General features: G+C 41.1%; 1 protein-coding gene and 3 long non-coding RNA genes across 5 annotated transcripts; 1 reads left to right on the plus strand and 3 right to left on the minus strand.

Annotated features, from left to right (window-relative positions):
* Positions 1–2,116: 2,116 nt before the first annotated feature.
* hepacama (hepatic and glial cell adhesion molecule a) lies at positions 2,117–6,410 on the minus strand. 2 transcript variants are annotated; one of them, XM_072463089.1, is made up of 8 exons: positions 6,119–6,408; positions 4,571–4,918; positions 3,946–4,227; positions 3,436–3,526; positions 2,977–3,044; positions 2,834–2,904; positions 2,683–2,751; positions 2,117–2,587 (listed from the first exon to the last, which is right to left on the minus strand). In XM_072463089.1, exons 1-8 carry the CDS (start codon positions 6,216–6,218, stop codon positions 2,279–2,281), a joined length of 1,338 nt encoding a protein of 445 aa, XP_072319190.1. In that variant the 5' UTR covers positions 6,219–6,408; the 3' UTR covers positions 2,117–2,278. The 2 variants fall into 2 exon arrangements, with proteins under 2 accessions (XP_072319190.1, XP_072319199.1); XM_072463098.1 differs by lacking the exon at positions 2,683–2,751 and having other exon boundaries at positions 6,119–6,410.
* Positions 6,411–16,048: 9,638 nt separating this feature from the next.
* LOC140370932 (uncharacterized) lies at positions 16,049–16,444 on the minus strand. Its single transcript, XR_011928416.1, has 3 exons — positions 16,401–16,444; positions 16,263–16,313; positions 16,049–16,155 (listed from the first exon to the last, which is right to left on the minus strand). It is a non-coding gene; the product is annotated as an uncharacterized lncRNA (long non-coding RNA).
* A 306-nt stretch (positions 16,445–16,750) lies between these two features.
* LOC140370941 (uncharacterized) lies at positions 16,751–17,668 on the minus strand. The gene is made up of 4 exons (XR_011928417.1): positions 17,603–17,668; positions 17,173–17,472; positions 17,049–17,093; positions 16,751–16,975 (listed from the first exon to the last, which is right to left on the minus strand). It is a non-coding gene; the product is annotated as an uncharacterized lncRNA (long non-coding RNA).
* Positions 17,669–19,601: 1,933 nt separating this feature from the next.
* Positions 19,602–20,998, plus strand: LOC140370947 (uncharacterized). Its single transcript, XR_011928418.1, has 3 exons — positions 19,602–19,698; positions 20,598–20,789; positions 20,891–20,998. It is a non-coding gene; the product is annotated as an uncharacterized lncRNA (long non-coding RNA).
* Positions 20,999–22,060: the final 1,062 nt, after the last annotated feature.

Raw genomic sequence — 22,060 nt, forward strand, 5'->3', positions numbered from 1 at the left:
AATCAGTTACAGGACAGTGCTAAATTGATGGTAATTTATACTGCTTGTACTGACATTTTGACCCTTCTTAATGGTAAAAGTGCAATCTATTCTTGCAACTGCAGGAAAAAACAAACTGATTAGGACTCTCAAAATGTAGAAAGAATCCTACAACAGAAGTCCACTCTGATGAAACAAGGGTCCTTTGCGCTGAATGTAGTCGTGGTTCTTCAGTGATGGTTGGACACGTGTGTACATTGTGTTCGTGTCGTGTTCACGTCGAGTTCATTCATGTTCGCCGTTGTCGGGAGTGGAGCAGATGGTTTGGTCAGATGAGTTCAGCAGAAGAACTCTTAAAGACATTTTGGATGGAGTGTATTTTCGTCAGCACTTCTTAAAACAACGGCAGTGATGAAATAAACATATGCCATGACGTACACATGGAGGCTTGCTGCTCGGCCTCTCCGTGGTCTGGTTCTTTATGTAAAGGTACGTTTTTGTGATTCTTCGTGGCACTTTTTCTTATTCAGCCGTGCAAGTCTCCCATTAGACACATTATTGGAATGTGTTTTCCTAAAATAAGAGGAGATGACCTATTGTTTAGGATTGAACTGTTGTGAATTGTTAACTGTCTTCAAAATAAGAATGACTTGTAAGGAGCTTTCAGATGAAAATGGCCTATTAGGATGATGATCTCAGTGTCAGTGTGAGCAGGATATGAGTAAGAAGGCATGGGTGGTAGGATTGTGGTATTAATTAGAGACTAGAGGCATCGTATAAGCATCATCTGTGGACCTTTACACCTAATTTCTGCAGACGCACACTCCGTCATCCCTTGAGCTTAATTACTGCGACGTGCTACTCTCTACATGGGACATAAAACACAATCAAATCAATAAAAGATTTACAAAATGTCCTGCTTGGTCTGGTAAAAGAATAAAATGTGTCCTGCAAATGTATTCATATGCCAATGTACACTTAATCATTCAAAAGATTAAAGACAGCAGATCAAAACAAGCTGCTTTGATGGGGACGGCTCGTCTCACGTCTCAGTAGAAGGTGCATCTGTGGATTGAAACGAAAAAATTAAACGGTGCATATTTTAATGACAAAGGCATACATCTGCAATGCTGAAAGGTCTCCATTATCTCGCTAATGACGTGGAACACACCAGTGTCTCTGTGTGACACAGACTCTGCCTGCAACCTTCCCAAACAGAAAAGGAAAGGTTTTAATCGTGCTTTTAATGTAAGAAAAAAGAAACAAAGATGAAAGGCACAGACTTTGGGTAACAATTATATCATTATTATTTGATATAAAACGGGAGAGATTTAATAACATTTAATTGTATGAAAGAAATAATACATATTTGAATTACACAAAGAATAACTATTGACTAAACTTTGCAATCTGGTTCCCTCTAGTGGACATTTTAAGTAATGAATACAAGAAACACTCAAGATTGCCGGGCTGACTGAAAATAACAGACAATTAGATTTCATCCAACAATATTTAATACTTACTGTGACAATGTTCTGTTTCTTGAGCAGGTCCAGCTCCTCAGCAGACATTAGTTTTGTGCTGATGCTACCGTGTGACTTCAAAACTACTAATGCAGGTTTAATAATTACATAATAGTCTATTGTGTAATTATTAAATCTGCATTAATAGAAATCCCATCCTGCAGGGTTGGGTTACTTGCTAAAAGATAGAAAACAGCCAGGCTTGGCCTCTCAGACGCTACTAGTTTGTCAAAGATTAGTAAGAAAGATATTGACACCTTGTGGTTAGGATAAGAAGTGCATACTATTGCGCAGATCGAGCACAATTGAGAGATGAAAGTCTGTATAATAATCACTGTGTACTTCATTATACTAAACTGAATATTATAGCCTGTAGGGGTGTCCAAACTATGGTACTACAGTACTTTATACAGCAAATTGAATATTCTTCCACTTAAATCTAAATACCAAACATACAAAATAAATATTCCAAGCATGAGTAAAGGTGATTCTTAAAAGCTATATCGATTGCACCCATCTACAAAGTTTACTATATTCAGCCCTCCACTTCAAATATGTTTTAACCCTCAGTGAAAAAACGTTTAAATGCTTTAAATAAGTGGAAACATTGAAATAGTTGGTGGTCAATGTAATGTTATTTATTCAAACACTACAAATATACAGTGCATAGAGAATAGATGAAAAATATACCATATTACTTGTGGACAGAACCCAAACAAATTTCTAAATAGTGCATAATATCTAATAAACTATACATCTTTTGTGTACATCTATGGTCATTGCTGTAGAGCACTGTGTGACAGCTCATAGTGCCCTGGGCCCTCAGGCTCCACCGGCAGCATGCTGGTGGGGATGCCCACAGGAGGCCGGCCTTTTCTGATTGGACAAAAGCCACGCTGGGGCGAGCCAGGTGAGTGAGGGGGCAGTGGTTGTGCCAAGGGAGAGGGGCTGCGTGGGAACCGGCGGGGAGGGGTCCATATGGGCCCACTTCTGTTGGAGGGAGGTAGCACTGGAACAACTGTAGCAGGGAGACCTTCTGATTGGCCAACATCCCCAGGACGCTCTTCTAAGCACTCCAGAGGTTCCTGCAATTGTTCACAAACATGCATTGTCTCTGTGCCAGACAGTGTCATGTGACAAAAGCAATGAAGAAACCTGTGTAGTAATAAACATAGCTTACATCTTCTGTTAGAACACATAAAGGCTTCGGACTCCTTCGCCCAAGTGTGCTTGGTTTAGGTATAACGTCCTATAGATACGAAGGATTTAGATAATGCACATTTAGGAATCATTTGAATCACTAAAAGAAAACAAAACCCAGAGTCACTTACGTCTTCACTGAGCACATATAAAGGCATGGGACTCCTTCTGCCAAGGGTGCTGGGCTTAGGCACTATGTCAACTGAAAATGGAATGCTTGAGAAAATGTGTCGTTTCTGTTGATAAGTGTTAATACTGTAATGTTAATACTCACCATCGTGACCAATTTCACTCTGCTCCACATAGATAGGAGCTCTTTGGGGGACGGGTCGATGCTTCTTTCTGAAACAAATAAATATACTGAGTGTGAGTGAGTGACATATATGAAATATTCGTGGCCTCTTGGAAGATTAGACTTTATACTTTTACTGGTTAAATAAAGGTCAAACATTAAAGTGACTAATCAATTTACTCATGTATTTGTATTTATTTATATGTCCAGTTACATAATGCCTAAGGGCAAAGAAGCTCATTCCAGGTTATAGATATGAAAGCTAATTTCCATCTGCCTTTTGTCATTTTCATCCAGCACTTTCAATTTAAGTTCACAAAACTGATGAGATAGTAAAGTGAACTACTTAAGATTCTATTCATGTAGCCAGGCGCTACCTCACAGAAAACCAGAAAGAGGGTGAATAAGAAGGGTGTGTGGAGAGAATAGACTGTTTTTTACTTGGATGGCTTCCAGCAGGCGCACACTGTCACCAGGGTGATTAGGAGGAATATACCTCCAGTGGACAGAATGATGTATAGCGAGCTTCGTCCTACACCAGAGGGAAAAAGAAAAGAAAAAAGAAGAAAGGAAATAGAGAACAAGGAGAATTGTGTGTTAATAACAAGGTTTTCAGAGCTCATATTGATTTTATATGTTCAGAAATCACTTTGCATAGGTTTACTTTCACAAATCCTAATGGAACACCATAGTAGCTCTCAAATCTTTCAAGTGTGCTTGCTCCAACTCCAAGCTTTCTGTTCTCTGGTCTAGTAAAGCGATACTGAATTCAAGATTATTTGGTTCTGCTGAAGAAAACCCTCCTTTTTTAAAATTAGCTCTCTCTTTAACAGATGCACATTCTGTCTCTGACATGTAACAACAACTTGGAGCTGGCTTAGATGGACTCTTCCATTGGATGTTGGATGCAGATGGGAGTGTGGTTTGCTGAATGGGTTGCATGTCCCTTACTATAGACTGTGAGCTTGACAGGAGTGCTCTTCATGCTGCTGATGAGGTTCTCCACTGTGCAGATGTACACATCATCATCTGACATGAGGACGCGAGAGATGGTCAGCACCTTCTGGTCATGTGACAGTATCAGTCGAGAGTCATTGGCCAACTCTTTGCCCCCTTTGACCCAGCCGTAGATGGGCTTTGTGCCATTATCGTGAGAACAGTGAAGGTGAAAGTACTCGCTGTACTCCAGCACAGAAGAAGCCATCATCTGGATGTAAGGTCTGGACACTGGAACTGACGACACAGGATGGAAAAGTGTGGTTACCTCAAGATGTTTTCATTTATTACAAAAAAAAAAAAATACTGACAACACATTCATTTTCTGTATAATTTGCAATTGTATGTAATAGTTTTGTGGCAGTTCTAGCGCTGTACCATTGAAGCATAGGTTATGGGCAGTATTTCTAGATGCTGTGTTATATAAGCATAATAGGTTTATTGCTGAAAGTAATGTTAAATTACTCATTCTTGAATGTTTTCCCAAACTAAACTGCATTACTTGAACTATGGGGTTATTGCGCTGATGGCCCCACACCCCCTCAGTGCTTGATTACTCATAGGTGTATAAATGCAGTACCATCCACAGTGAGCTGAATGTAGTGCTCCCCAGTGAACGTGTCGTCTGTGATGGATATCTCCACCTCGTAGGTGCCTTCGTCAGACAGCTGCAGGTTATGGAGTAGCAGAGAGCCATTCTCATACACTCGGATACGGTTTCTGTACTCTGGCCTCAGGTTTCCAATTATGTCAGTGCCAATAGACTGGACAACCGTGATGGGCTTCTCCTTGTCTCTTTTTAGCTGCCACTTTATAACAGGTTTGTCGTTGCTGCTGCTGGAGTAGCTGACGGACAGCAGGGCCTCTCTGCCCACTGTGCCTCTCACTACCTGAGACTGGCTGGTCACATTCACACTGGACACCTCGCCTGCAAACACATAACAAGAACAAGCAGGTTTATGGAAAACGGGACTCAGATACTGTACATAAGGACTTGACAACATATATTTTGAATTCTGTTTAAACTTGTTTTTTTACATACAGTATCTAATTACATATTTACAAGATATAAATAATTCCCCACGTATTGGTTTATCCTGTAAAGGTAAATCGAGGAAAGGGTTCATTTGACTTTCCTTGTATATTTGCTCTTCAGTTGCACCAGCGTGAGCCGACAAACTTACTCCACTTTACCAAACTTTCTCCAGTTTCTCAAGTTAAAGTGAACTACTGTAATTTGCTAAGTGTGATTTGTGGTCCTTCACCTCCTACTGTTCGCCTATTGGTAAAGTGAATTGGACTTCATGTCATTCTTTTTACCGAGCTTGTCTTGGAAACCAAACTCAGCAAAGCTATTATGTTCACAGAGGCGTTCCTATAAATCAGTGTGGCCGGACACATGGAGGCCAAAACACTGGGCCGGAGTCGGGATCCTACTGTTTGCAGGAATGTAGTAGAAAGTACAACACAGGACGGAGGGAGAGACTCTGCTCACTATTCTCTGCAGAGAGGCAGTTTAGCACGGCATCGCCTCGTCACTATGGCAACCATTTGGTCCGCCTGACCAGGGTTGTCAAGGCAATGAGACAAAGGGCATGATTGTTGGAGCTACTTTCCTCTGCTGAAAAGAGGGAGAGGGAGAAAGAGGGAGAAAGTGTGTGTGTGTGTGTGTGTGTGTGAGTGTGTGTGTGTGTGTGTGTGTGTGTGTGAGTGAGAGAGGTCTTTGTCACTGGTGAAGTTGGGGATAGACACAGAACCCAGTGATTCCACAAAAACAGCTTCCAACTGTTTTTCAAAAAATCACACTTGCGAAACTAAAACATTTGTTTTCTGTAACTTTTTATCAAATTCTTCATCTAACTCTTCACCCGCCCTTGTGCACTTTTAATGAGCACTCCAAGCTCAAATGAAGTAGTTGGGCATACCTATTGTGAAGCAGTGCCCCCTAAATAATCTATTATGTTGCTACTTGTGGGAAGATAATCTCTGCGGCCAGTAACAAAACAGATTTAACTTCACACTTTTAAACTCCACAAGACACCAAAACCATGACAAAATGATATAGATAAGTGATTATTACAGTATTGCGTTAAAATATCTGAATTCAGCTGCTATATTCAATTCTTACCTGACAGAAGAAGCAGGAACAGACCCAGCAGTGTCAGAAATGCAGCTATGTCCGTGAGGGTTTCTGTGGCTGTGGAGGTGGTCTTCCTCTTCACCTTCATCTTGTGTCCCAGGCAGAGTCCCTTCCCCTCTTAGTGAACATGGTTTATCCACCTCGGGCACGTTCCTCCGGCCACTGCCTGCTCTGGCCTCTGCTTAGCCACACTGAGCCCCACTCTGAAGCTCACTCAGCAGCACCCCAGTCACAGCAGCCAACTGTGTGTGCACTGTGTGTGGACCCCTGTCCCACTCATGTTTGCCATAACTTTGCCCACAAGCTTGTACTCTAGTTTGTATTTGTTTGTCTCTTTATGTGGAAAATTTGAATTGGTGAGCTTATTCATGTTACATTCTCAGTGATAGTCTACTTGTTTTTTAAATTTATGTTTTGTTTGTTTTTGAAGTGACTTTAAAGCACATTTAAATGAACTCACATCCATTGAGTGTTCCAAATACCTCTACAGCTTAATTACCTATGCTCCAATTACTGCAAGGGAAAGACTAATGGGATGGATGTAGTGTTATTTAAAAAGCATGCAGTAGGTGGCGTAGAAGCCTTGTCACCAGTGTATGTTCTTTTGTTTCAGAAGTCCCGGTAATCCGTGGGCATGTTCTAAATTATGTTATTTTACTTTTTACATTGGAGCAATTAGAGGCCTAAATACTGTGACATAATGAAGTTATGTATAGTTGTATTATGTCTCAAAGTATAGTGCCAGTCAAAGTAGAGTTATTGACAAGTAAAGCCTGGCTTTGTTTTAAATATTGAAGCCGCTCTGTTTTGACCAGTGAGACTTAATGTGTCATGCCACCCACTTGGATAAATCAGTCTTTTGTTTTGGAATTTATTAAAAGCATGTTTTGCTGATTACAAAGAAAGACTTTCACTGCAGAGGCGGAAAATTCAGCGAGCCTTAACAAAGAGAGCAGGAGCAGGCAGCTGCTGTCTGTCACTGCACCCACCACTGTGAAGCTGACCATCAAAGACTCGCCCTCTCACCTCTGCCCCGGGTAAAAGCGCTGGCATCCTCTTCCTCTCATCTCCCAGCTCTCTATAATCAGGGGGACACTTTTCAGTCAATGGAAGAAGAAAGTGGGGGCTCAAAGGGGCCTTGTGGCTGGATATGACTCACACAGAAACATGACCTTGTGGAAAAGGCATAATAATGAGGTATTTGCAGAAAATTTAAAATCATTGATCATTATCACTTCCCAATGAGAATGCAGGGGGTCCCAACGAGAATGCAGGGGGTCCCCAGAGCATTGTCTGTTCATAGGGTCAGTCATCAAACCTTTTTACTGCTCCAAATAAATGGGAAAAAGTCCCACCCTTATAGGAATAGAAAACACTCCAAATACTGTATCTGAAATAAAATGTGTGTTATGAATCATCTTTATCATGTGATGCATTAAAGAAGGGCACAATGAGGCCTTGGAAGCCCGAAAGGCTCTAGAGCAGGAGTGTCTAAACCTTTTTTCACAGAAGGCCGCATATTGAAACTTATACTGAGCAGAGGGCCACAAACAACAACTTGACAATGTCGAATTTGAAAGTGAATCCTTCAAAATTTTGCATTGTTTCGATGAGCTTCCACACCTTTAATAATACTTGGAACATTAATAATAGGTTGTTATAACATCCAAATGCTTGAATTACTACTTTTTGTTGTTTGGACCAACTTAGCAGGAAGCCGGAGCGCCAACAAAAATGTACTGAGGACCGTATTTGACCCCCGGGCCGTAGTTTGGACCTGCCTGCTCTAGAGCATTTAGGGGGGTCTTCAAGGAACCGCTGACTTAGAAAAATAGAAACCACTCCAATGTAATGAACTGCACTCCTGCTGTTCTGTCCATCATATGCATATATAATTATTACAAAAAGGGAGGATAATCATCTTCATGTTAAAATTGTCTTAAAATGAAAATAATTAAACTTATCAGGCATAATTCCCTCAAGCGACATGAACTAAAGCGTAAGACATTTTTGGTTTAGAGTTACTGTTCTCCTTCACATTCTGAAATGTATTTTCAGCTCCAGGTCGGTGTGTGCTATGTTTGGAGCTGTGCAGGAACTTATTGATTGTTCACCCACAATTATCAAAGAGACAGGAGTTTGTGGCCACGGCCCTTCTGGGACTGAGTAGGAGAAAAGAGAATCTCAAAACCTACCGGGGGATGTTGAGGAGGAGGAATGTCAGCGCGGAGAAGAAACGGCGCTGCGGTGAGAAGAGACCACAGTGGCACGATGCAGCCGGCAGGGTGTGTGCACCTGCAGAGATGTGTGTTTGTGTGTGACAGTCACATATTCACGAGTAGTTTCCTGTATGAATTTGAAACCGTGTGCACCGTCTGAGTGAGTGCACGGTGCACGGTGCATGGCTCAGATGTGCGTGGGTGAGCTGAGTGGGAGCGCTGGAAGACTGAAGACGCTCAAGCCATAAAGTAAGCAAGACTGGCTCAGCAAATGAAGAGAAGGCCATTTTGGCAGCGCTATTTTGTTAAGTGATGACTTTACAAAACTAGAAAAACACATTCAAGTCTGTCATGTTTGTTTATGTGCAAAATAATGATGGATTTATTTGTAATTTAAAAATAAGTTGTCTGTCTATCCGTTTATCCATCTATCAGGGCTCGGATACGGCACCAAAAAAAAGAGAATAATGATTACTTTCCTCATATTGATCTCGATTCCTGCGAACATTTTACAATAAATAAATAAATATGATTTTCAGTAGTGATTTCATGAACAGAAAGACTGAACACATCTCTGAACACAAAATACAAACGTAAAGAGGTGGTTGACATTTGAGGTGTATTTATTATTGTGTAATGCCATGATTCTACAGCCAACTTCAGCAAGGTATAATTCATTTGACTTTGCAAGCTCTGCAAATTCTAGCAATGCAACTGATACACCCGATTTAACATAAATCAAACAAGGCAAACCCATCAACACAACATTAGCAGGGTATATATAACCTATGTCTAGTAGTAGAGTTATAAAGTATGAAATGTTACTGGGACTGAAATGACGGCATGCTTACTGCTCTGGAAGATCTGATTTATAGAAAAATGCCTGAAGAGAATTGATGAAAAGGTAATCAATGCATATGATACATACATATGATCTAAAACTTTGATTAGACATAACATTTTGACATAATGATAAGCAGGTTAAATACCCAAATGACAGGTCCAAATACAAGCAGCAGCGAAAACCCCCCAAAACAAAACAAGAACCAACTAATACAAGCCACAAATTACAACTTGTTCAATGTTGATGCACAAAAGGTCTACACACAGATGGTCCGACCCATCCAAAAAAAGCCCTGTTTAGCATTTAGAGGACATTCATTTTCACATTCACAGATCAGCTAAAAACTAGCACACTACCAGAAGTTTCACAAGTACATGCAGTGAGTTGTGAATTCCGGGTCAAAGAAATCCCTAATGATAAGAGTGTTGAAGAAGCAGAGGAGTGGTAAAGTTCACAAAATGCACCCTCGAAAACTGTTCTACAGCTAATTTGAGTTGAAAACAAATGAATCCTTGGAACGAGGGTGTAAGGGTATGTGTCTGAAAGCCAGCCCAGCAGGCTTACGTCATGGGTCATCTCTCTCTACCTTGTGTTCTCTCTCTTCTTCAGCCAGGTCAGTTCTGGAGGGTCACTGCTCTGGCACAGATGTGTCGTTGCTTCCTACTGGCCTCGATCCTCCTGTCTCTAAAAAAAGAAAGACCGACTGTGAGGCTGTGATGTGTTCACAGCCTCACAGATTAACCACTCATGTGGGTGGAAAAGTTTATGATATTATCTTATTAAATAGGATGTAATTTACTTTAAAAACATCTCCTTATCTCTGTTATGTCTCATTTTTGGAAAAAAAAGGGGTCTACCCCAGTGGGAGGTGCTTGAGCTGTTGGGTTTGTATCCAACAGCTCCATTAATTCTGCCTGGCCTCTTTGAGGCATCTACTGTGCCTGATGCACCTGGAGTTATAAATACCTTTCCTACAAAGGAACTGCAACTGGGTTAAGGAAAAAGTCTGTTATGTAGATTCCTTTTGTCACCCACATCCCTAAAACAGACCTACCCATTTTTCATGAAAAAGGCTATCTACTCTTACAGTGAAGCAACTTACGTTCATTATAAGCCAATAGTCCTGTTTAGTGGAATATGGCGGAGATGTTCTCTTTTTAGTGAAAAAGTGATTGCTAAGTTGCATGTTTTCCAATGGGACCTGTGTCGGTCTGGGGTGGAACAGAAGAGATTTAAAGAACCCTGTCTTGGAAACAAGAAAAAGGGTTTTGAAGTGAAAAATGACAAACAACATAAATACACAACAATTTTAAATAAAAACTAAGGGCAACAAATCCTCAACAACAGTACGTATGTAGCAAATGTCAAACTCGAACATTAACTTGTACAATGTTTGCACAAATCTACTTAACTATTACTAACTGTTACAACTTCATTACAATTAGATTCATCTCTAATCCTTTAAACAGTACTTCTTAACTTTTTCCAGTTCCAACGCCCATAATAACAACCGTTGGCATTTGCAACCCCCAAACACACAAAAATACTACCCACAAAAAAAAGTACTGTAGCCTTATTTATACTTACTTTTCTCTACACATTGGCCTTCTCAGAATGTACAGTCTTCTCTACTCATTACATTGACTATACACTTACTTACCCAGTGCCAGTCTGTAGTTACCACACTGTTACGTCCTTATAGTCTCTACCCATGATCTTACCCCACTGACCTGTGCCCCCCCGGCAGCCGTTGGGCACATCCCCAGAACTACTCACCTCCTCCCCCTCTGTTTTATCCTCAGGCTTCATCTTCTTGCGGGTCATGTGGCCACGGAAACCCGCCTGGATCTTAGCAGCTGCCCTGTTGGCCTCGGGGTCATCTAACGGGATGTCCATGATGTCCTCCTCCTCCTGGGGCCGGCTGCACTCTTCCTGCTGTCCAAGTGCAAAGGGCAAAAACATGAGCAGATGTTCCATGTCAACTGTCGATATAGATCAAATGTAATATGCTCTCGTAATTGTTATAAAATATACATAGATATACATACTTATTATTACAATCAACTCAAGTTAATTTAGGGAAGCAATGTATAGGAGACTGTCCCAAAGGAAAAAACAGGGTGGGGCGGAAAATAACGACTGGCTTTATTAAGAATTCACAAAAACCTAAACACACATAAGTAGCATTATTCATCAGCTATTCAAGTGCGTTTAAATCATTTCATGCAAAAACCAGTTCACAAAAAGGCAACAAAACAAGTCTCTCCTGAAGCCCTCCCAGTGGTGGAGTGTGCCCACCCACCTGTTCAGCAGCCATCACCTGTCTGACTGCTCTCACAACCAGCCTTCTATTAGTTAGGACAACACTTCAGAGGACTGCAAAGAGGCTTGATCAAAAATATTGAGAGCTAATGCCTCTATTCCATCACAAACATAACATACATTCTACAGAGGAATAAACAAGGATTTACACTCAGTTACACACTTCTATTTACAGACAAACAGCTTGCATAAAGTTGACCCGAGGCTGTACTTACAATATGACAGTCCATGTCTTACTCGAGGGATGACTTCAGACTGTAAAAGTGAACGGCCGATCTGCCTTTGAGACTATTCTAGAGCAGATTCCTCCTCTGTATCGTGCAGATGCCAACTGCCCTTACTAACAATCACTGTATGTTCAGTAACAGCCGCTCACACACAAAGTGAGAGGGAGAGAGCTGGAGCGAAATGAGAGAGGGACATAGAGGAGAAGAGGAGAGAGAGGGTGGGACCTCCTACAAACATGACAGCATGTGTTCTGTCTTTTCAGCCTCATTAAGGTTATTGGTTTACTGTCATCACATTACTCTAACTGACCTTTATCATTTCATAAACATGACTTAGCTGAGGGAAGCGCAATGCTATAATCTAAGAACTATTAGTGCTAAAACAGATGATATACATACAAAAACTATGTAAGGCATATGGTCATGAAACAATCGCAGACTTTCAAATTCCACTATAGCGTGAAGATAAAGCTGTGTTAGAGTGTTTTACATGGAAGGCGTTAAAACTGTAGAAGCAGAGTGAGCTATCAGCACTCTCCATCCCTCAGATCCCAGCTGGTACGGCCGCCCACACACCTCTGCCAGCTTCAGACACAGGGAGAGAGACACAAACATCCATTTATCTGTCTCTGACATTAACACCCTCCTAATGGTTTTATCAGCCATCCAAATGATGCTCTGAAAAATGGTTTGTGTCTCGGCTAATTTCACTAAGAGCTCACTACATCTACATTTGTATGGACCATTTCAACTTGTTAACTTCATCGAACACATATCAGTTTGAATGTTTGCAAGAATGTTTTTCTTTTATTATTGTAGTTGTAGTGGTAGTTTTGGAGAATTGGTGTGCAACATAATATTAGAGATTGATAGTTTCATAAATGATGCTTATGCTGCAGTTTGGTTGAATCTTACTTTCCAGAACGACCGACAGAACATTTTCAGTTTTGCAGCCGCTCTCAAAACGCTTTAAAAGCAAGTGCGTTACAGACAAAGATGGTGCCTAGCAACTATCAGCATCACTGACTGCTATTAATTCCATGACGACATGAAGAGAAAGCAGGATGGAGAAGAGTTACCATGGTAACATTGTTAGGACTTCTTCCTACACGGCCTCCCTGCTGCATGTTCGCTCTTGGCAAATTGGGTCTAACTTTTAAAGAGCGTTCCGTGCTGCGCAGTGGTCGAGTGGTTAAGGCTGCAGCACATATACCAAACTCCATGTGTCCGACAATTTACTGCATGTCCCTCCCCTCTCGCTCATTTTCTGTTCTCACTAAGCTGTCCCGTCTAATAAAGCCTCAGGGGCAAAAATTAAAAAAAAAAGTGTTCAAAATTGTTGATGTTTTTTGGGCTGGCCTTGTGCGGTTGCTTGGAAACATAATACATAGTAAAATATTCACCTGCATTAACCGTTTATACTCGTGGGCCTGGAGAACGACTCAATCAAAGTTTCCCAGACAAATGTAACGTCGGCTTCATGGACGTGCACGCGCTGTTGAAAACGGGTTGCAAATAGAAAAGCACTTACTGTGTAAAGAAAAAGAATGGAAGAGCGCAGACCTGTTTCGTCCTTGAAGAATGTATTTATAACCCCGCCTGCCAGAAATGGGAGCGTGACTGTGGCCTAACGTGACACTTTTCCCCCTAACTATGTGGACATCTCGCCAGCTCTCGCTAAAATATAGACATGACTTTCAGCAAGTAATGGTACATCTAGAAACATAAAGAAGACAGGAGAAGTTGAGAAAACTTTTAGCAATTCAAATAGTTTACCTCGTCATTTGTCTCTGGATCTGGCATGTCCTGTTGCTCTTCTTGCAGACCGGTGTCCTCTTTGTCTGTCCACTCCTCAAGATCTAGGTTTACATTGTCTTCATCATGTGCTGAATGGCCTTCTTCAACTTCACGATCCGATAACCCTTCATCCACAAGTTCCTCCGCCTCAGACTGCTGGTCTTGGGATAAGGTGAAATATTTTTCCAGAGTTTCTTCCTGATATTGATCGTCCTCCTCGGATAAATCACCGTCACCTTGCTCTACGATTTCGCCGTGTCCTTCCAAGAGTTTCACATTCGAATCGGTGAGTTGTTGCGTTAAATCACCGGCGGCGTCGTCGTCAACCGACTTCCGGAGCTCTCGTTCTCGACGATCTCCCGTTTCACCGTCTTCTGTGACTGCCGTCGCGTCTTCGGTTGCGTGAGGCTTTTCAAAGTTGTCCGTCACGCTTGAGTTTTCCTCATCGTCGACATTATTAGAGTCTTCGTCGAGTAGATTCTCTGCTTTGGACCGATGTTCCGTGTCTGTAACGTCAACGCTTTCCTCCTCAGAACGATCACGATTTGAAACTTTCCCTTCATCGTCGTCGTCTTCCTGCTCATTTGTTATAGTCGCAGTCATTTCCACGATTTCTTTATTCATTCTCAGCTCATTATTCACATTCTGCTGGTTCTCTGGAACATCTTCGAAACTAATCTCGACTAAAGACTTGTCGTCGCTACTCTCCTCATTGTCATCAGATGCGGTCCCGCCCTTTGCATCGTTACCTGCCTGGTCTTCTTGTTCATTTGTCATTTCCATTTGTGAAACTGGGGACTGTGCTCTCATGTCACCGGACTCGGATCCTACTTTTTGCTCCGGCTCTTCCTCCACTGCCGTTTCATCTTCTGAATATGTTGTACATATATTTACATCTCCTGCTTCGTCCTCCCGATCGTCATCTTCACCTCCAGCGTCCGACTCGCTTGCATTTTCAGTCGCCCCCGACAACTCTTCCTCGTGTCCTTCTGACTCAGAGTCGTTCTGGTTTGAAGCTGCGCCGTTATTAATCTCATGTGATTGACCCGGGGCCTTTGTGGAGGCTGTTGTGTCTGGACTTGCAATCGGAGGCCCTTCGGCAGACTCCGCTCGAGCTGGAGCGGGAGACCGTTTCTCTTCTTCGCTCGTGGTTAAGCGTTTGGTGTTTGGTTCTTCTGACTGTCCGGAATCATCTTCAGCCGCGGAGTCCTCTGTGTGTTTGCTAAAAGTGTGACAGTGAATAAATATAATGGACAGTAGATTTAAAAAAAAAATCTTTCTATATCCTCTGTGTACATATATAATAACTCTATCCAGATACGTGTCTGCATACAGTTAAATGGCTACTGATGTTTATACATTTAGAAAATACTTAATTATTTCCCCATTTAATATTTATGCTTCCTTGTACAGTGAAATGGTTTAGGGTGCAGTGCGAAACTCACTTAGAAACAGTCGTCCTTGATGCACGGTTTGAGGTCTGTGGGAGGAAAAAAGTTATTATCATTATAAATTAACAACTCAAACGTGCCAAACCTACCTCAAATGAGTGATTGTTGTAATATCGATCTTCTAATTTGGCAGCCCATTCAATAGGGTCTGTGCCGTTTTCTATAAACAGATTTGGTTATTTTATTTCAACTTTATTTTGTCCCAATTAGACTTAGATATGTCTTACCTTCTCTCTGTTTAAGCAAAGTCTCAAAATATTCCGTGGCATATTTTGGAATATCTTTGGGCTGGTCTCGAAGAATTTCTCTTGTTAAATCTTCCAGTAAAGCTCCGAAACCACGAGGAACTCTCAGGTGCGTGTTGGAGATGGGCATCGCCATGGTGACGGGAGGAGTGGACTTTATAGCGTCCGAAGCTAAATGTTTCTAACCTAAAGTTTTCCTCCTTGAGTTGTTGTAGTTTGTAGATTTATTCTAACTTCTGTGGCTGTTTTATTTCTGCTCTAACACAAGCGTTTGGTTAGTTACAAGTTTTTCCCCCTAAACGACAAAACCATATGCCGGACGTAATGTTGTTGTAGCCGTTACCAGGCAACAGTCTCTACGGAAAGTGACCGAGCTCAAATGTATCAAAAGGCGAATGAGTTTTATGGCTCCATATCTATTATATAAGTCCATGGATGAAAAATACAGTTCCATTGTTAATGCATGGAAGGAGATGCTGCTCTTTTAAAGACAAAACAATCATTACTTTGGGGGAAGAAGACACAATAATTTATTTCAGGAAATATTTGCAGCTCAAGCTCAGGTCCTATGTCTACATAACATTACAAACATTACAAACTCTTTTAAGAGTACGTGATCACGGCGTAGTCTGAGCTCGTGCTCATCTTCCGACTGACGTCACGTGGCTGAGGCACGTGCAGCATGTCCGCTGAGCGCGCGCCTTGCAGGTGAGCACGAGGATGACCGCCCCACCACTGCAATGGAGACACGGGATAAGTAATAAAGTCAAGGAGTTGTTTAAATACGAGTTTGTATGTTACACGTACCTCATGGCGATCAGCAGCATTACAGTAAAGAGCTTGTGACACGTCAGGTGTGCTCGCGCCTCGCACGCTTATGATGATGTCAGCATAGGGCACTTCCGGGTCGCCTTCACTTTCTGTGCAAACGTCATAGTTTTTCATAGATCTAAAACCATCAATGCATTAGCCCCGGGCCCACGGGGCCCCACACAGAGCACCACTATGGCTGGAGAGCAGACTGTACCTGCAGATGGAAGCCTCAGCATCACTCTTTCACTTTGTTTGGAAGTTTGCTCTGGAAATTATTTAATTAAGAAAATAAAAATGATTGAATGAGGATAATGATGATGATCATTTTAAATGTTTTAAAATTGGTTCTCACCATTGTTTAATGGCAGGGTTGTATTGGAAGCCTTAGATGAACTGTTGAAACATTTTTCTTATAATTAATCTTTTAATATCTTAAAAAAATACAATGTGTATACAAATATGTACACACACACGCACACACACACACACACACACACACACACACACACACACACACACACACACACACACACACACACACACACACATACACACACACACACATTATATAAACTCACTTAGACATGATGACCGGGGGCTGGTGAGCTACATTTTTTAAAGCAAATAAGTATTGTTAGAGCAGATAACCAATAAAGACAAATAATGTAACAAACATTGTTGTCACCTTTACCATTAAAGCTTCTTCTTAGAGTGAGGCACAGGTAAACCGCCAAAGCTGCAAGGGATAATGCCACCATAACGACGACTACTGCTAAAACTCTAATTCCCTCTTTCATCTCAGGCTTATCTTTGGTATCTAAACAACAAAAGATGTTAGGTCAACCTGAAAATTGTATGTTGTTGGAACTTTTAGACATTCTGACATACCAATTGCACTTGAAGTGTTGGACTCAGGTTGTAGAGTGACTAATTGGATACATTGCACAAATCATAATGAAGCCCTTTTAAAAGATATGTATTTGGCCTTTTCTCTCCTTACCTTTTGTATTTTCCATTTTGTGTGTTACAGCATGGCTTGTTTGATCTGTAAATACATTAATAAATTATACCTCAACTTATAGGATCAATCTTTTAGATGTGTTGTAAATAGAATCAACAAACACCTTTGAGTTTTAGCAGCACAACACGCTCTGTCTTTGTCTGAATTGGTACGGCATCATGATGTTCAATCTCACAAATGTATTTTTTCAGATCTTTGCTGGAGACATTTTGCACTGGATTAGACACCGTGCAGAGTGTTTCTTGGTTAAGTACTGGTGGCAAACATCCAGTTCCTCCTTCAGAACTCCAACAACCACGAACAAACCCAGATGAACAATTGTAAGTGCAGTTCAATGTTATTGAATCTCCCATCTCAACCAAAACTGTGTCCGTCACCGTTTGGTTTTGACAGCTTACAAAATCTGCAAAAAACATTATTTAACAGCTTAAACAGTTGTATTTACATTACATTACAGTATTTACAGCGTATGCCCCCACTTATAATGACTATTTATATTATTAAATACGTAGATAACTAAACAACAAACTTACCATGAGATGCGCAAAGGCATATCATCAGTGTAAATGTTAAGAACCCCATTTCCCTCTCTCTCTGTCGCTAACTTTCAAAGTGTCTGTAACACAATGAGACACACGAGTGCACAGGTGACAGACAGATTGTGCTCATACAGGATGTGGTAATAATGTATTCGTTGATCTACAACTTACATTTCCATTTGTTGGAAAAAAAATTACATCCGTAAAACACAGTCTGGATTGAACTTAAAGTCATCTTCGTGAAGCTACAATTTTGCAATGGTTATAAAATATGAATTTTACTGTTTATTACTGAACAATCACTTCATAGATTGACTGCATGCACATTTTAATGCATAATGTTGGCTAGCAGTAGCACATATTCATGCATTATAAACATGTTAGGTAGAATTACAGAAGGTCCTTGTCCATCAGAGCTCTTGGGACTCTTGTTACGTGCTCTTGTTTCACTTGCACCGATAAGGGCCCTTTCACTTTCAGTAAATGAGTCATTCTGGACTAGAATAATGCTGTCTCAAAACTGTTTTAAGATGCTGTGTTTTTTACTTCTAACATATCGTGGCAACGCATCAGGTAAGAAACTTCCCATTCTTTGAAAGCATCTCTCTTAAACCAATCAGAATTTTAACTAACCAAGATCCCTTCTGCTTAGAATTAATGGAAGCGAGTGGAGAGCAGGCTGCTGATGAGGCGCTGTATCGGTGCCCAGAAGGAACATATTTCTCTGACCAGACTTGTTTAGAATGTCCATCTGGACATTTGTAAGTCAAGCATGTTTCGCAATAGGAAGTAGCTGTTAACAGTAAGTCATGAATTGATTTAATTTGTAGTTGTCTGGGTGATGTCTATGCCGCACAAAGGTGTCCAGTGGGAACATTCAACCTCTACACCGGGAAAAGTCAGAGCGAGGCCTGCAAAGTAAAGACATTTTCTGATAGAATTAATACTATTCATACTGGTATTTACTACTTCTTATATCTTAAACGTGTTGGTTTCTGCAGCCTTGCTTTCCAGGCCTGGTTAGCTCAGAAGATCGAGTGGATTGTAGGCTGTGTCCCTCAGGGTTCTCTTGTGATGCTGGCAGTGGGACATTGTCCCTGTGTCCCTCAGGTCAACACTCTCCAGAGGGCGTACTAGACTGTCTCTCCTGTCCAGTCGATTCTGTCTGTACCTCGGGATTTCCTTTCAGGGTAATGACTGAACTTCAGCATTTTTGTATCTCATTCTGTAAAATGTTATTACATGTGTGTCCCTGGGTAAGACACTTAACCTCCTCCATGAGTTCTTTGTAAAAACCTCCAAAATCCCTAAATACAACTTTTTTTTATGCGATAACCTTGAAAAAACAAAACAGATCGAAGCAATAAGAAAACATTGTAAAATTACTGTGTAAAAATACTCTTAAAATAGAAATGCCACAGGGAAAGAATGTCACACATGTTTTAATTCATATAAATGACTGTTTGTTTTCCTGAACTGCAGTGTGGCCCTGGATCAGAACCTAACTTCAATCACACACAATGCAATGATTGTCCACCAGGCCTCTACTCCTCAATGTGCACGATTAAGTGTATTCAATGTCCAACAGGTATATCACCAATAGATGAGAAATAACATTCATAATTCTATGTCTGTCATGTCGAATCACATTTGTGTGCTTCAGGTAGTTATTGTCCAGTGGGAGGAATGTCTCAGCCCCTTGCCTGTGCTCCAGGATGGACTTCAACTGCAGGTCAGATAAAATGTCATCTGTGTAATGACACCTCCGCAATGTGTCGGGGAACAACAGCTTCCCGTTGGAGCCAGTCTGTCCTCAGATCCAGTCCTCCCACCAACTGTAGACCAGGGACATTCAGAGATTCACAAGAGGAGACAGACTGTGTTTTGTGTCCGAAGGGTATTTACCATATATTATTCATACTATACTATTCATATACTGTATGCCATAGAACGGGTAATTTAGATGTTTAATGTGGCTCTACTTTCAGGTGTGTACTGTGTGGAAGGTGTAGCTCTGCCCTGTCCTGCAGGCACATATGGTGCTAAAGAAGGCCTTCAAAGAATCAAGGACTGTACAGTCTGTCCTGCAGGTACTCTTACCAAGTTTTCACACAATCACGTTGACAAACCTCTCCATTCCAAATGGACATTTGCAAAGCAGCTCACACGCAAAACTGAGTTTCTGTTTTGGTAAACACAATTTTTGCTCAGCAAAATCAAGTTCAAAGTAATAAATCTCTCTGGTTTCACCAAAACTTAAACATTGGTCAGGCGTTTTTATGTGCTGTTTCAGTCATTCGACACTGCAACTCAGAGGTCTCATCGTGCTCTCAGTGACCAAAGCTCCCACTGGTTTAGTGCAGTCTGCGATCAGGTTCACACTGAACACATGTGACTTTGCGTCTGGAGGTGTTTTTTGTTGAAAATATATAAATAATTAAAATAAATGTATACATTTAGATGTTATTTTATCAAGATATTTTGAGATGTTAGAAAGGCAAATACATCAACACTGCCTGACATATTTATTGTATGTACCGGTGCATGAACCACAGAGAGCCATTGGCTCCTCCGACCACCACCGTTCACACTCACACCACTTTCATTAAAGGATTTTTCTTTGTTTTTTATTTATTCATTAATTCATCAAGAGCCCCATTGTCTTCCACAAGGGGTTGCTATTCTTTCTGGGGTTCATTCAGCATAACTTTAAAATTAAAATAAATATATCTATTTTTTCATTAAGAATAAAACATTATACACAACCAAGGTATCATTTCAATTTCACATAAAGTCAGTGCTATTCAAGTACCTGCAGTAGCTTATTTTTTTCACCAAAACTGTAAACAAATGCTCAAAAAAAGAAAAAAACTAATGCTCTTGGACTTACAGTCCCCCCAGAACTCACAATAACATCACTCATTCAAAAAGCTTTATAATATGTCTTTACCTCTTTGATCTTTGTGACATCTAAACATAATTTCCCCAGGGTTTTACTGTCTAGAGGGCAGCTCACAGAGACCCTCCTCCCAATTCCTCTGCCCACAAGGCTATTATTGTGAAGAGGGCACAGCCACCCCACATGGGTCACCTTGCCCGGCAGGTACAGCAGGCGAGCAACTGGGACAGACAAGTAGAGCAGCCTGCAAAAGATGCAGGGAAGGACGCTTCTGTCCTGCTGGTAAGTATACAGGAAGAGGCAGTTCATTCAAACAAGTATGTAGCATAAATATATTATAAGTACAATTTAATGAACATTTAAATGTTTTCTGTGTTTCCCAGGCTCTTCGGGTCCTGGATTGCCCTGTGCACGAGGAAGATACTGCCCAGCTGGCGTCCTGGAGGAGGTCATTTGTCCTCATGGGACATTTACTCCTCATCAAGGAGCAATAAGTGAGAAACTACATACTAATTTAACACAGAAAAATCTTAAAACGAAGGCATGGTCTGCAAAAACGCATGTTAAGATGCAAAATATGTTATGAAATAATTTATTAGATTTGTTCTCCCAACTTTCCTTAGGTGTAAAAGACTGTCTCAAATGTCCTGCTGGTTTTTACTGTCCAGCGGGCATAAGCGACCCTGTCCCATGTCCATCAGGTACTTTTAACCCACTGGAGGGTCAAAATGAGCTAGCGGACTGTAGGGAATGCTATGCTGGAAAAGCCTGTACACAAGTAGCTCTGAGAGCCCCTGATGTGGATTGTATGCAAGGGTAAATTAATCCGATTTATAAACACTTACATTTGTTAAATGTTATATAAATATAATTGTCCCTTTTGTTCTTGCAGATATGTGTGTCCCCCTGGTTCTTCTAAGCCAAACTCCCAGACAAATGCCTGTCCTCCGGGAACACTAAGCAATCTCACTGACCTGACTGATCGTTCACAGTGTCAGCGCTGTCCAGCCAGATATGCCTGTCTTCGAGGTACTCTGCACAACAAAGAAGATATCATTCATTATTATATATTTGTTTAACAGTTTAATAATTTAATTCCTCACTATATTTAGTATGTAAATAAATGGACAAAAGAAATTTTTCCCCTTGATATTTTTTCTGCTGTTATGTCAGGCACTGGTGGTATCCAGAGACCTCCACTTTCATGCTTTGCTGGACATTACTGTCCCCCAGGGACTATGTTCCCCACACAGTATAAGTGCCCTGTGGGCACGTGGAGTGGACAGAGTGGATTAGAGTTTGAGGGCGAGTGTCAGCTGTGCCCACAGGGTTGGTACTGTCTGGCTGGATCTGGAGCTCCAACTGGCAGATGCAGCTCTGGACATTACTGTCCTGAGGGTATGCATATGGTTGACCAAAAACGTTATTCTTTCTACACTGAACAAAAATGTAAATGCAACGCTATTGTTGCATTTGCTCGAATTTTTCATGTGCTTGATTTAAATATGTTAAACTTTTTCTATATGCAGAGCGCAAAAGAAAAGTATCTCTCA

The sequence above is a fragment of the Eucyclogobius newberryi genome, unplaced genomic scaffold, assembly GCF_026437365.1.
Source record: "Eucyclogobius newberryi isolate DKJ021-1_F unplaced genomic scaffold, fEucNew1.0.hap1 SCAF_10, whole genome shotgun sequence".
Taxonomy (NCBI): domain Eukaryota; kingdom Metazoa; phylum Chordata; class Actinopteri; order Gobiiformes; family Gobiidae; genus Eucyclogobius; species Eucyclogobius newberryi.

Excerpts from the sequence above, each read along its gene's own strand:
- hepacama (XM_072463089.1), bottom strand. The coding sequence starts at position 6,218 with ATGAAGGTGAAGAGGAAGACCACCTCCACAGCCACAGAAACCCTCACG. Across the intron at positions 3,527-3,945 it reads TGTCAAGCTCACAGTCTATA|GACGAAGCTCGCTATACATC; the intron begins GTAAGGGACATG and ends CCTCTGGTGTAG. Across the intron at positions 2,752-2,833 it reads TATATGTGCTCAGTGAAGAC|GACGTTATACCTAAACCAAG; the intron begins GTAAGTGACTCT and ends TCGTATCTATAG.